A 15,765-nucleotide genomic window follows, 5' to 3' on the forward strand; every position below is an offset into this window, starting at 1 on the left:
AATTTAAAAGATATTTTCATCAAGTCATGACTAAATATAGTTAAAATCAATTAAATTTATTTTTATTGTTACTTTTAAAATATTTTTATTAAAAAATATCATTTTTTATAATTTTCTCTAATTATTTTTGCCTGCATGTTCACAACAATTCCCAATTGAATTACTACTTTAGACCGCAAAGTCTCTCCCTCTTTTTCCCTTTGAATAATAATTTTGTTTTCTTACCTTAGTTACATGCGCCGGCCATTTGTTTCGTTACCATTTGCCTCAAACATCATATTGGATAACCCTAATAAAAGTATAGATCATGAGAGGGAATAAATGTACATCAATGGGTATTTTTTATTTGTATATAATAATGGTTTAGGGATGGAAAAATTAATTCAAAAGATATAAGCTTGCATCATTGGCTTGATTTTTTATGATTTTTTTTTGAAAAGTGATTTTGTGATGATTAATAATGCATTAAAATAATTAAGAAAGTACAATCATAATTAATGTATTGAAAATTTTAATAATACATATAAAGTTTATATTTGATGCACTCATAGTGTATACTATACTTTAGAATCATGTTTTAATTGAAATTTTACATTTTTGTCAAACCTACTCATAACCAAATAAAGAGGAAGAAGAGATTAGATGGGAGGGAATTAGAGAGATATTAAAGAAGAAGAGAAGAAAAAAGAACGGTTAAGAGAGAGTTGGAAAGAGACAAAAAATAAATTGTTTTATTTCTTATGCATTTTTAAAGAAAATTATTAATATTTAATTTTAAATTTTTAAAAATTTACATTTTATAATAAGGTAACATCATTTGATAGTATGATAGTGTGCAGAAACTATATGTTATTAGAGTATCAAATATAAAATCATATTTTAGTTTAACTAGGTTGAATCTCATTATTAAAATTTCCCAACAATTAAAAAAGTCATGAAAAAAAAATTGTAACAGATATATTGTGAATAAAATAGAGTTCATAATATTTATAGTTTTTTTTCCCTTTTATCAACTTAAACATGTTATAATTTTTTTATAAAATAAAGTTAATATTATAAACACTACTTAAGTTTTTAAGAAAATTCAATTAATCCTACAAAAGTCACTCCGAAACATGGTTGTTGTATTCTATATAAGTATCATTGTATCATGAAGTTAATGATGCTACTTATGACTTTAATTTATAATTTTTAAAAGGAAAACTATAAAAATAAAATTGAAGTTAGTAGAAAGAATATACTTTAATTAACTTTTTTTATAATTAAAATAAAAATCTGATCTACTTGATATTCCGTATATAGTTCTAATTACTTTTTATATTCTAATTACATGGTAGGAAGACAAATAATTTATAGGATGCATATTAATTAGAGAAAAATAAAAAGAAAATTGATGAACGGTTTTTGCTTAAGGCGGTTTTAATAGCTATAGCTATATTTAAAAGAACAGTTAAATGGGCTTCCTTATTTGACCCTTGGTTAGGTAAGTCTGGTTAACCAATATTATTAAAATTACCATGATGTAATAAATGGTTAAGGAAAGAGAGTCAGGATAACGTCACCATTGGCCATTGTCACTCTCTCAATTTCACTTCAACTTTTCCCTTTTCCCTTTTCCCTTTTCCCTTTTCCCTTTTCTCTCTCCATATTTTTTTTCCCTTTTCCAACATCCAATTTAAATCTAATCACATCTGCATAAACTTTATTACAATTATTAATATTTTAAAAGATTAAAAATAAAGCCTAAATCCAAGAGTCAATTATTTTATGAGAGTTTCGCTTATAAGTAAAATGACATCGATACTTATTTAATTATTTAACAAGACCAATTGTTCTATTAATCTCATTTTATAAATTTATTAATAATATAAAAAAATTTTGAGAACTAAATAAATAAAAATTAACCAAATTTAAAACATGAACTTACTTACTTACATGTCAGTATTTTTTTTATGATAGTCATATAAAGGTACACAATTCTTATAAATTTTTCAAAATAAATGTTTTTGAAGTTTTTTACTTCATTCAACAGCTAAAAAATATATTTTCTATTAAACACATGAAATTTGACAATACTAAAATACCTATTTCAAGTCTATCTTATTGTCTAAAATTTATGAGCATAAATAAGAGAAGAAAGTTAAAAGAAAAATGAGTAATAAAAAAAAGTAATATAATTTGTACAGTTACACTCTTTTGCTTCATCATCAACAAACAAATACATAACTGATTATACAACATGTGGCGTCCTATTCAAGCTAACAAATAATTTATGGTAAAGTTTTTACAGTAAATTAAGAATTAAAAATTATGAATAATCAAAAAAGATTTGTTATATTTAAAAGAAGTCCTAAAAGGTTGTTATATTTAAAAGAAGTCCTAAAAGGTTTTTGGCTTGACATTTGATAGGGTTTTAATTTGACACGTGATTATTAGGACGTGAGCTTGAGGTTTTGGATTTTTGGATGTGACCTTGAGGTTTGAGGTTGGAGTTGGATTAAATTTTTTTCCTCTCACTGTTAATATTCTAGATATAAAAAATAATTATTCTTTATAATGTAAAGGGTCAGCTAGCTAAAATATGGTTTTGAAATAGATTGAGTTACTACATATTCTATGTTTCTAAGTATTAAATGTAATTAATGGCAAGTTCAAAAAAAATGTAATTAAAGGCAAATTGTGCATACCAACTAGTTAAAAATAGAGTTTGAGAGAATTTTGGTAGAGATGGAATTACTATATATTTTATTTTTTAAAATGTTAAATGTAATTAATGTAAAGTAGTGCATATCAACTAATTAGAATTTTGAGAGAGATTGAGTTAATACAAATTTTAATTTTTAATGTTAAATGTAATTAATGAAAAGTGGTGCACATCAACTAACTAAAGGTAAAATTTCAAATGAGATTGATTTACTACCTATTCTATGTAAGTTTGAAAATTTTATTTAAAGTTTTGTTTTATCGTGAGATTTATTTATAGGTATGTTTTTATATAAAAGCATTACAACAAATACAATGATGATTACAATAACAACAATTATATATTTTATAAAATAATATTTTATACATATCAATATATATTAATAATTAGATATAATAATATAATTATTATTATGTATTTATTTCATAAAGTATTTGCAACTTAATTAAAAAAAAAATTTACTTTCCTAAACTCATTGCACGACAAGCGCACTAGTCCTTTAAGGAAAGTGACCTCTGTTTCCGAAAGCAACCAAATCCTCTTACAATCGGGAGTTGGATACGGGGAAGATTATCTATATATAACAGCGCGTACCGTCTTTTCAAAAGGTTTCATTCAAGTAAACACACACGTTGTTGCAGAGTCTTTCTCTTCAAGTAAACACACGTTGATCTCCATCATCGTTTTGCCCTTTTTCTGCAAAAAGAAGAGAGTGTTGATCATGGCAGGAAGAGAAGCAAGGTTCACATGCTGTGTGAAGGTAGAGCATGAATTCACCGTCATTCCCCACCTTTTCCAAGCCGGATTTCGTCTTCAAATCCGTAAGTTCCTTAAATATGATAATGGCAATGTGCGAGAGGCCCTGGAGGAGTCAACCCAGGAAAAATTTTTTCTGCCAGAATTTGTGTTTGGTTGCAATGGACACCACAGATATGTAACTTATCGTCTACGTGAAGCTGGATGGCATCAGAGCAATCTTCAAAGGATATTGGACGCAGCTTTCTCCGAGGCCAAGTTGATTTTAGAAAGAGAGAGAATTACTTGTGGATTACACATCATTCCAACAATAGTATTCTGCGTCAACAAGTTCGTGAGGTGGGAAGATGAGTTAGAGGCTAGGGCACTGGATTTGTCAATGCAAGAAGTACCAAAGCCGGTTCCTGCAACAAAAGAATCCATCCAGGCTTTGAAGAAAGTGAAGCTTGAAGTTGATAATACTGAAGAGTGCATGATCTGTATGGAGCAACTGATCTCCTCCGGAACAGATAAGGTGATCACTAGCATGCCCTGTTCGCATCTCTTCCATGGAGATTGTATCGAGGAATGGCTGAATACGAGTCATAAGTGCCCGTTATGCCGCTTTCCGATGCCAACTGATGGCTGATGCTACTCCTTAGTCCGTACTGGAAAGAGTTGGGTTTTACTTTTTATCTCTAATTAGCTGTCCTTCGCTTTTGTTCTTAGTTTGTACTTAAGTCTTAATCAAGGTATTGATCTTTGTTTTCCCGCCGTGCATGTAAATCTTGTTACTGACATTCAATGAGAACATAGGGTTGGGATGTCACAGCAATATTCAATAAAGTAAATCCCACCAATATTTCCTAACCTTTTATTTGGATTCCACGTTAGTCCTTAATCTCTAAATTATTTTATTTGGCCCCTCACGTTTTTCTTTTAAATAAATATACATTTTCATCCTTTCTCCAAATTGTTAGTAATATTCATGTATTGGTCAAAACTTTACAACTATGCTGCCGTGATTTCTTGCTCACATACTTAATTTGCATTGCTAAGCATCACGTAAGTCTTATAAACTGACAAAATTCCAAAGTTGTTAATTTTGCCCTGAACTGGAATACGTAACAACAACATGAAATCCTTGAATAACAATACAACCTAATTAGATAGCTTTGAATTACGCAGTCTAATGGCCCCTTCAATTTTGTACTTGTTGGTTGATTCTTGCCAAATATTAATTTGATGTTTATGATAAATGCAGTTAGAAAGGTTTCCTTTTTCAAACATTAAATCCTGTTCTGCATTTCAATATCAGTTACATTCCCACATCATAGAGCTACTTCAAGATGAGGAACAGAGTTATTAAGTAAAAAGGAAAATTTCTAAAAAAAAAAAAAAAAAGAATATAGATAAAGGTACATAAAGAGATAGTCCTATATCCTAATATCTGAACATCATATGCCTACAAAGTTTAATAAATATATATGATAGCTCAGATCTGACTAGCAGCATGCATCTCATGTCTGCACTACAACAACGAGATGAAGCAAAATTCAATGAATTACAAGCGCTGAGTAGCTGCTCCTTTTCTCTAAGTTAAGGGATCAAATAAAATCACATTCTTTCAGCGGGAGAAAGGTGTTCCATATGCTCTGCGAGGTAGTGCACTCTGTTTGTTTTCCACCAATAATTTTGGTCATCAAGTGGCTTGCTGCCACTTATTCTTCCACTTGTTGTCCCAGGGTCTGACTGGATCTCTTGTGCATCTAATGAATTGGGGACTTCTGTCAGGAACTGTTCCCAGAAGACATCATTTACCTTCCCTGGCACAGAATGATCAGCTGTGGCTTTTACCTGTTCTTTTAAGGCCTCAGTCTCTGGAGGAGTAGCATGCTTTGAGGTTACGCCAATTCCAAAAGATTTTGGGTTAAGATTGGCAATATGGTCAAAAGATGGTATAGGGGGACTGTCAGCTTTATAAACAGACACAGCCAGCTCAGGAGATGAATTTATATCTGTTGAATGAGGAGAGCATGGATGGGATGAAGGTGAGCAAAGTTCACCATCAATGTCATAGTCTCCAGAAGATGTCTGCAGTTCAGTAACATCAATTGGAGAAGGCCGTGATGATATGCCAAAATCATACACTTTCTCATCCATAGTTTCTCCAATTCCGTGGAACAATGTTTCCCAACGTTTTATAGATGAATCCAACTTCTCAATCTGTTCCAAATTCAATACAGGAGCAGAAGGTGCTCCCAGGTTTGCATCCTGAGAAGTCAAACTGTGATGTTCTACCGTGTTATATCCATCAATGAAATGATTAAAATTCAACAACTTTCTCTTTTTGTTATGAAATTCGGACTTTTGGTTGAACATAGAGACAAAATGTGGTTTGTGTATCAGTTGAGCCACGAAGACCATTACCTGCCTCTGTCTGTCTTCCATGTTCTTGAAGCGCTCAGATAACAACCTTATTTGAAACTGAAATTCCTGATTTTCTTTCTGATGCCTTTGTAGCTGCAACTGAAGCCGGCTCTTATCTTGACTCAACCTCTTTATTTCTTCTTCAAATTCCTTCTTTTCTATCTCAGTTAATGGTAAACCAGAGTTCCCTTGCTGTACCAAGGAATGGCTATGAATTGGCTTGCGTCTATGAATATTCTTTAGAAGATGTTTCTCTCCTCGGATAAATTCCTCGTTTGCAAACTCCCATTGATCAGGATCAATCTTCCTAAATCCCTAATCAAAAAAATAGTGCAGGTGTCAACCAAAGCATGAAAAGTCACCATAATACAGGAGAAGCATTAACTTTTAAAAGGCTAGAAACAGGGCCAGGGCCTGCTTGTGCAATCCTTTTATATCCTGCATTTCAATACCATGAAGGTTATGATTAATTGAAAACAGAAAAAACTAAAAATTCATTATCAGATCAAATAAAAGCAATAGATCGCAGCTAGAGAATATATTGGGAAATAATCAAACAACTAGATCTCACAAGGAACAAAATTCTTGCAAAATGCTAACCAAGAAGAACCTATTTCTATTACATAAGTAGTTACATTGAACATGGAAAAATATCCAGACAGGAACATTTCAACGCATTCAGTTGTAACCAACGCAATTAGAATCCAGGTCAAACAACAGAAATGTGCTAACATGTGTTTGTGTGTGCTACCATCCAAAAAAAGTTTCTATAACGCTTCCAACAAGACATAGTATTATGAAGAAAAACATCGTCAATGTTTATATTGACAGTATAGAAAACATATTTAGCAATGAGAAATATGAATAAGAAGTTGAGCAAGCAAACAAACATGAACCCAAAAAGAAGAAATTTCTATATTGAGCGGGTCTAAGGGAAACTAATTGGAGATTAAAGCTGAAAAAAAAAAAGCCATTTCCGAATTGAAGAAGAAACATACATAAGTATTCAGCTGCCTGACAAAACTCGAGAAGTTATTGTGCTTGAAGTATCTTGGCAGCAAATCTCTTGAAAAATCTGGCGGATTCCATACAATGAAACTATAACCAGTTGCACTCCAACCCACCAAAGAGTTGGTCATTGGATCATCCACCATCTCATATGTCTTAGTAAGAAAAGGCGGCGGCGCATTAGAACTTCCCTGTGATCCATCCATTTCATTTGCACTCTTCAAAACCTTGAATTTTTAATCTCAAGAATTTGTAGCCAAAGCACCATAAGCAAGCTTTTTTTAATCCAAAACTGAGCTTTTAATAAATCGATATCCAAGCCGGATCACCCCAACCGAAAGTTGCTTTTTCAAGAAAACTATAACTAAAACCTCTAAACCCCAAAACCCTTGGATAGGAAACCAAACAAAAGAAGAAAAGTGGAGGGCCCTTTATCCAGTGTGAAATTGTCAACAGGGCTGGATCAACAGGTTACAGAAGCAAGAGAAGAAACCAGTGTGAACCAAAGAGAAAAAATGAAAAATTCCCAGGAGCATAAGCTGGTCGGATATTGAAAAACATAACAAATTGAAGAAACAATCTCGTGCATAGAAGTTTCTAACCAATCCAAAAGCAAAACTTGGTGATAAAGCAAGAGAGGGAGGAGGGGTTTTTCAACCGGAGGGACAGGGAGAGAGAAAGTAGAGACTTAGAGGAAACACATGCAAAGAAAAATAAAGTCTTGTTAGACTTTTTGATTGAGTAGCAACCATTTGAGAGAGGGAAAGCAACGTGCCTGTATAACGTTCAAAGCTTTTTTGCGGGACTTTTATTGGGTGTCTTTGGTCGTCCATCCTTCGTGGGCTTTTGTTGTTATGGTCGTTTTGAATATTCTTAAGGGCAGAGGGCAGGGCGAAAGACCAAACAGGGCAAGGGAGTTTGTTTTTTTTTTTTTTACCTTCTTTTAATTATTGAAAATTCGAGTTGAATGAGGAGAAAAGAAGACTTCTTTGACTGCAGCCATCGCCCCCGTGGAGCAGCTCTGACTTTGACCACTGGGAGAAGAATAAATCTAATGTTTCAAAAACCTCCACGTTTTCATAGTCAGAATTAGACCATTAGTGATAACCATTGTTTCTCACGGTTCTTGTTTTTTAGCCATAAACAGTTCCTCTTTTGAAGAAAAAAGGTTCAAGATTCCATTATTTGTCAGAATTACGCACGTACCTACTGAAGCAACTACACAACAGCAACAACAAAAAACCAGAAACCATACTCAAACACCGCAGCCAGCAAAAGCAGCAACAACCATACCAGTATTATAACAAGGAAGCTGCAGTAGCAACATTGGCAATAGCAAGCAGTAGCGACAGCAGCATTAACAATCAAGCAGTAAATTTATTAATACAAATCTAGTAAGAAGATTTGAAACAAACAAACCAGATATACTTTAGACATGTACTTTTTTTATCAGCCAAAATAAGTATTTATTTATATAAATCACTAGGTTACCGTGAATGGAAGTCATAAGATTATCCAGCAAAATGAACGCCTGACTTACAATAATTGCACAAAGCACTACCTAGATACAGTACTTAAGGAATTATTAAGCTATGATTTAGGGATTGTCATAAATTATAGTTAAGGGATCCATTTAGATTTTATACCGTTGTTTGTATTAATGTATATTATCATTAGAAAGTTTCCTTTGATGAAACTTTCAAACAACCATGTAAGTGTAACTAGTATATAAATGGAAGTGAATATAACAATCTTCTCTTCACCAGGCTCCAAATCGAACAGTAACAAGTTCTCTCATTATTTCTTCTGGTTTCAATATTTCATCAGTACCTATCATCCTATCTCATATGATTAATATAATCCTATAACTTTTCATAGGATAGGATTGAGTCATCTATACTAGGTAGACACCATATCCCTTTTAAAGGCTGAAAATCAAATTATATATATATATATAACACAAGAAAGGAGGAAAGGATGGATAGCTTTATGCAGATTGCCCGAACCAAATCTGAAATTAAAATACAAAAAGTTATTGAGCCAAAGTTTCGTTTGATATGAAATTAAAATTCAATCAAAATGTTCATAAATATCTATACTATAAAATGTTACAAATAATTGTTTAGTGTCTGAGCATTTGATTTAATGATTAAGGCATATATCTTCTAATTAATTTAAAAAATTAAGTTTCAATATCTTTTCTAAATTTAACAAAAAAAAACTATTTAACACTCGAATATTTGGTTCTATGATAAATGCTTATATCTTTTAATTAATTTAAAAATTAAGTTTCAATCCCCTCTTCTAAATTAAAAAAAAAAAACTATTTGGCATTCAAGTAATTGGCGTTGATTTAGTGATAGATGCATATATCTTCTAATTAGTTTAAAAAATTAAGTTTGAATTCTTTTTTTTAAATAAAAAAACTATTTGATGCCTGAGTATTTGACTCAATAATAAATACATATATTTTCTAATCAGTTTAAAAAGTTAAATTTGAATCTTCTTTTAAATTAAAAAAATTATTTAACTTTTGAGTATTTGATTTAATGATGAATGTATGTATGTTCTAATTAAATTGAAAAATTAAATTTAAATCTCCTTTTCTAACTTAAAAAAAATTAACACTCAAGAATTTAACTTAATGATAAATTCAGGTATTTTTTAATTAATTCAAAAAAGCTAAGTTTGAATCCCCTTATCTAAAGAACTCTTTGACAATTCATGGTTTTATTTATTTAGTAATGCTTGAAAAGTGTGTGAAGGCAATTTGGTGCTGTGATTCTTTCCATGAGCACCTTGAAACATTTTGGATAAATACTCTTTTACAAAACCTCATGAAACGTCCCTCACTTTCAATGTCATCCTTTTCCTAAGAAAAAGATTCCTTTTTCTTCAGTCATTTCTTCCCCTGGTGAATTTGTTGCTCTGTTTCTACATTAGCTCAGGAGAACATGAAAAGGGCAAAATATTCTATTCTTCTTAACTTCACTAATCCTAAAATCTCTACTTGTATACACAAAATTGTTTTTTATATATAAAACCTAGACAAGGAAATTTTGTTGGATACATATGATCTTAAATTATAATGGGAGACAACCCCTTTGATCTCTTCAAATAGGAATCGAGACCATTAAATTAAAATTTCAAATTTTTAACCGTTAAAATATTTCTTTGAAAAAATATACATTCAATCTACGCATTTATCTAAAATCACTTTTTAATTTATAAGTTACCTGAAAAGTTAATGACTAACCTAACTAATTTGATTAAGTGCCTACAAATTAGGTCAGAATTTAATAGTATTAGCTACCATGGGGCTTTGAGCAGGGTTCTAATACCCATTTTATAATATCATTACTTAAACCCAATTATAAATAATTAAAATTATATTACTAATTTCAAGTTTGCTTATTGTTTCTTGGTTTTTAAATTACTTATGGTTTATGATTTTATCTACTAGAATTTATAAACTGGTTAAGATGTTTTTCCTATTTTAGTTGATTGATTTTTAACTTTTAGTAATAAAGTCACGATTTTATAATTAGCTTTTTACATAGTATTATTTTGTTGAGAATTGTTTGTTTGTAATTTAATTCCAGTTTATGAAGGTAAATCTCATTAAAAAACAGAAACATAAACATAACTATTATCCTTGATTTCATGGTGGTACCAATGTCATCCCTAATTATTGGTACTCACCACAATCATTTTGGTGGGGGGCAGGCTCGGCCAATGTGGTCAACATACTCAAATGAAAATTAAAATCATTAAGTTCGTGAAGATTTTTTTATCAAAAATAATTTTACAATAAAATTTAATTATGAAAATTAAAATTGATGAATTGATAAAATTTAATAAAAAATCAATAATATATAATAGTAAAAGTTAATTAAATATACTATAGATTCATAAAATGTGATCGCTGCAAATTGATAATTATTGAAAAAAATAAATATTCACATAAACTATCAAAATTTATTTATTTATTTATTTTTCAATTTTTGTACACGTAACCTATATAACAAGAGCTTTCACTTTATCGTTTTAGATTTTTTATTTTAATTTTAATTTAATTATTTTTAATAAAAAACTTCAATAACTTAATTTTATGAAAATTAGGTAAATCATGTCTTATGAAGACAAAATAAAATTAACAAATTATGAAATCGGAAAAACTTTTTGTACAGTGTAAAGACTAAACATGGTTGATTTAAGGAAGATTTTGTATCACTGCTTTATAAAATTAGAATTAGAAGCGATAAAGGCAATTAGAAATTTAAAAATTTATATAAAAAATAACTAAAAGGTAATCATAAAAATTATTACTTTTAAAAAATATATAAAAACAATCATATTATATATCAAGTTTTATATATCATAATATATGAATATTTGATTTATTAGTTGATATGTAATTTTTCTACTTAAAGAATAAATTTAAATCTTCTTTCTTTAATTTTAAAAAAATTAAAAATTAAAAAATGATGGCCGCCACCATCGGTTAATCCCTGGGCTCCGTCTTGGAAGAGAAGGCAACGCAGGTGAATAAAATAAGCAAGGATGTGAGTGTGGACAGTGAGTAATTCTATGTTCCTTTGTTGGTGGTAGCTTGTCTTTTGTGTTATGCAATGAGCGGCGTATTTCACTTATCCAAAAGTATCTCCGACTGATATTTTCTTATGTCATCTACGTGGCATCTCTTTCTATTAGATATTTTATTCTCCAGGGTTCCATCCCAAAATATCTCATACTCACTCGGATTACACAAGCCAAGCTTAAAAATCCTCAAATTCTACAGAGCGTGCACGCTATCCAACTTAACTCCCTTCGCAGTTGATACCTTTGGAACACTGAAAATGGAAAGTGAAGCTGCTAGACGCAGAATCAGCACCATTGCAAGCCACTTTTCACCCAATGAGGATATTTTATCTGCCACCCACCTTCTCCCCATGGTAAAACGTTTCCATTTCTCTATCATCATCATTTTTAAAAGCTACCACTGTTATTATCTGGGCATGCAGCAAAGCATTGGCTTAGCTATTTACTGCTTTTGCTATTCTGAATTGAACTTCAATTTGAAATTTTGGATTCTTCAATTACAAGAATTAAACATGCTACTTAGCTGAAACTCGACTGTCTATCTGCCTTCAAGGACTAAAGCAGAATATGTTGACTAAGGAACAGCCAACACTCAAGGCCTTTTTTTGCTTATGTTATCATGGGTTTATCTTATATATGGAAACAAGTGTGCCATTTGAGTGTGTAAGTGAGCATTTAAACCTTTGCAAATTAACTTATCAATCATCAGCTGTAATTTGTTAAGAAGCAATTGGGATAAATTTAGAGCTGACTTGATTCATATTTACTTGATCGGAGAAATGGGACTTTTATAAAATGTCTTAGGAAATGTTTGAGACTGAAATTGTACTTCTTTGTGAGCTGTACTGATTCACAGATGTGAACTGATGAAGTCCCTATTTGGTGCCTGATGTCGCACCCATAAATGATATCTCTTGTACGCGAGGTATAGAATGGTGAACAGACAAGTACTGACCAGGAAAAAAGTAGAAGGATTGATGAAAATTGCCAAAAATGGAAAATTGATGTAGGCTTAATGTCACAAAAGTAAGCACGAGGTACGCTAAACTTAGGAACCACCCAATCAGTTAGTTGGATGGACAATATACTGTGTTCACTATGTCTAACTGGTGAGGCCAGACTCCATCTGATAGTGAGCACATTTGCTGTATCTTAATTAAGTAGCGCTACTTTTTCTTTCAAGCTAAGAATGACAATTTTATACTGTATCTGTGAAGGAAAAACTAGATATATACTGAAGTAAAACTAAATTGTAACTTTTATTCCTATGGCTTCTAATTTATCATGTTTCACTGTCACATTCATTTCCCCTCCATGTTTCTGATTTTATTTTCCAACTTTCTTTCTTCCTGGTGATAGAAAGTTGATTCTTTTTTCCTGTATTTTTGCATTACAGAACTGCAGTGGAAGTTTGAACTCTGTGATCCGGAGGTGTGATAATAGAATGTATTTTGCACGTCAAGGGTCTACATATCAAGCTTGTTTCATGAGACAGGTTTCAAGTGAAGAGGTGCTTACCTTTCCACTCAAGCAGTATTACTTGTTTCAATAATTTTCTAGCAACTAATGCAACCATTCTGTGTTGCTCTGCCCCAGAGAACTGCATCACCCAAGTCCTTTTGCACTGCAATGGTCAGTTCTAATGCTTCTGAAGTACCATTATTTTCTAGGCCTACAATGATGGAGCCAAACTTCTCAAATTTGGCAGCAATCCAACCTCTGGGATTAGATTGGACATTATCCGTGCCTGACCCTCCTAAGTTTGCCAGACCAAATAAAAGCACAAGTGAAGAGATGCAGTTACAATCTAAGAAGAAAACATGTACTAGATCTAATGGTTGGTAATTTTGGTATCTGAACATAATAATCTTTGATTTTTGATGTATTAGCTTATAAAAACTAAAGTAGTTTTGCTGATATGAGTATATAATTCTTACATGTTAAGCTCTATACAAAAGTCAAACTCATCTACAGTTCGATCTGCGATTTATAGAAAGTAAGTGAATCATCTAGGCTAGATGGCATTTCACAACCTAATGAAAAGGTTAAAACACTTAATAGGGAATGCAAGACTTGATGTGAAAAGAAGTATATGTAGGTGCAAATTGCAATACCATATTTTATTTTTAATGACTTATAAATTGTTATGAAGAGAAATCAACAATCACCTCTGAACTGACATCCTAAACTCCCAGAAAAAAAAAAAGAAAAGAAGAAAAAATAACAGCAACAACAAATATTTAAGGGTTGATAAAAATCTGGTTCTGTCTATCATGTAATTGGATGCTGATATAGGTTAACTGTATCTTTTGATTTTTTTTTTCATTTCATGCAGGCATATGGTCCCCTAGAATGGATGTTGCAGAAACTGGAAGCAATTATGTTATGATGGTAGAAATTCCAGGTGTCAGCATCAGTGACATTAGAGTGGAGGTTGATGACCAAACGTAAGAGTAATATGTTCTTATTATGCTCTTACATCTGTTCCAAGGTCTTTTGTTTCATATTTGTCCTAGTCCTATAAACAAAAACCATGAAATGAGAACATCTAGTTGGAGTGGAATTATGCATCTCTCTAATGACCTTGACACTATCTTTTTGTATCCCTTTCTAGACAATGCTTAATTTTGTTAAGATTCAGGTGTACATGTAAAGCATGTTTTCTTCATTTAAATATTCACTTTAGGGTCCTCCTCATCCTCTGTCATTAGTAACTTAAAATAATCTTCACATTTGTTTGATATGAATAGTGTTCTCCTGACAGTTTACTAGTGACTGGTGAACGCTCTACCCAGTGTTGGAAAGGAGCAGCAGGTTGCTCAAATGACTTAATCTCTGCATATCACAAAAACGAGATATCAAAAGGGCCGTACCGGTTGGTGTGGCCACTTCCTACTAATGTGAACAGGGACAGTGTCTCAGCTGAGTTTCTGTAAGTCTCAGCATCATATCTTGATTTCTTCTTGAGTTTATGCTTCTGCTTTTGGATATCTTTTTATATCTAACATCTGTTCCATAAAACTATAGCAACATATCTTTTGTATGAGCTATTGCATCTTGGAATTTGCTAAATTTATTCTAAAAACACTCTATTTCTTCTTCATAAATTAACCAAAGTACCTATGAATATAAATATCTATGTATTATGTATATCATGCCTATATGAATTGCATTCATACATGGAATTTAATAGAGTGATGCTCCGAGTTTGAATTAAACTTTTGGCTACCAGAAACTGACCATAATGAAAAAAGATGGATTAGTGTGGCAATAGAGGTTTACAACTAGGAACAAGTACACGAGTAATTTGATAAAGATACTTGATGTGTTCAGCCAAAAAGCAACAAATGAAATAATCTGATCTTTCCATAACAATTTATGTTTGCTCTTCTTTCTTCTTTTCCATGCATAAACATATGCAGATTTGTCATGAATATCAATCTTGCCCTCCAGTATTATTCTTTTCTGCACCTTCCAACTCTAATATTGTGTCAACAAACTCTGCCCAGTTCTAGAATTTTTATTTTTGTTTCATTGGAGACTATGCGTGTAGTTAATGCAGTTGGAGATTATGTATAATGCATAATTATAAGGCTGCAATGTTTTGTTTCAAAAACAAAAAAAAAAAAAAGAATGAGTCTTGGCACATAATGTATATCCTTTCTTTCTCCGTGTTTAGTCATCCATATCCATGCAAAGACTGCCTGCCAACATTTATCTGGTATTCGTAGAATTAAGTATTTTTGATGATCATTGTTTGAAGAGGGATTGTTCTGAGTTTTATGAAATTTTGCATACATGTCCTAGCTTTTAAAAACTTGCAAATTACAGAAGACACTCATGCAGATGGCTCCTTTACTTCTTTTGATGCAGGGATGGATTTCTACGTATTGTTATTCCTAAACTTTGAGATTAACTGATGGTGGAAGTATACATGCACATATATGAAGAGGAGTACCTTAAAACTTTTACACCAGCATATGTACTATATTGATATAAATCAAGCCATAATGCTCAATGGCTACCATCTCAGTTTCTATATGATCTGTCTAAGACCGTGTATAAATTAAGGTGTACCCTCGACTGTCCTAATACGAGGATAATGAATATTTATGCAGCACCAATGATTATAGAATAATACATCAGAATTTGAGCCTGGTATTTTGTTCAGCATAAACACTGTCTGGTATATGCAGTATCATTGTATTATGCAAAATGTTTATACATGTTGTTCTCTGTATTTATGGTAGCAAAATTTTGGATTGGGTTGGTTAATGACTATGCTG

The 15,765-nt window shown here is 31.6% G+C and overlaps 3 protein-coding genes across 4 annotated transcripts; 2 read left to right on the top strand and 1 right to left on the bottom strand.

Moving 5' to 3' along the window:
* LOC18612099 (putative RING-H2 finger protein ATL36) lies at positions 3,426 to 4,088 on the top strand. The gene has a single exon (XM_007048701.2). The coding sequence runs from the start codon at positions 3,426 to 3,428 to the stop codon at positions 4,086 to 4,088; it is 663 nt and encodes a 220-aa protein (XP_007048763.2).
* LOC18612100 (heat stress transcription factor A-4c) lies at positions 4,835 to 7,659 on the bottom strand. 2 transcript variants are annotated; one of them, XM_018124886.1, is made up of 3 exons: positions 6,868 to 7,659; positions 5,870 to 6,184; positions 4,835 to 5,713 (listed from the first exon to the last, which is right to left on the bottom strand). In XM_018124886.1, the coding sequence occupies exons 1-3, from the start codon at positions 7,081 to 7,083 to the stop codon at positions 5,057 to 5,059; spliced, it is 1,188 nt and encodes a 395-aa protein (XP_017980375.1). In that variant the 5' UTR covers positions 7,084 to 7,659; the 3' UTR covers positions 4,835 to 5,056. The 2 variants fall into 2 exon arrangements, with proteins under 2 accessions (XP_017980375.1, XP_007048764.2); XM_007048702.2 differs by having other exon boundaries at positions 4,835 to 6,184.
* LOC18612101 (17.8 kDa class II heat shock protein) lies at positions 11,395 to 15,719 on the top strand. The gene is made up of 7 exons (XM_018124895.1): positions 11,395 to 11,455; positions 11,591 to 11,832; positions 12,876 to 12,989; positions 13,076 to 13,316; positions 13,815 to 13,926; positions 14,244 to 14,411; positions 15,353 to 15,719. Exons 2-7 carry the CDS (start codon positions 11,737 to 11,739, stop codon positions 15,387 to 15,389), a joined length of 768 nt encoding a protein of 255 aa, XP_017980384.1. The 5' UTR covers positions 11,395 to 11,455; positions 11,591 to 11,736; the 3' UTR covers positions 15,390 to 15,719.

The sequence above is a fragment of the Theobroma cacao genome, chromosome 1 (genome assembly GCF_000208745.1).
Source record: "Theobroma cacao cultivar B97-61/B2 chromosome 1, Criollo_cocoa_genome_V2, whole genome shotgun sequence".
NCBI classification, from domain to species: Eukaryota; Viridiplantae; Streptophyta; class Magnoliopsida; order Malvales; family Malvaceae; genus Theobroma; species Theobroma cacao.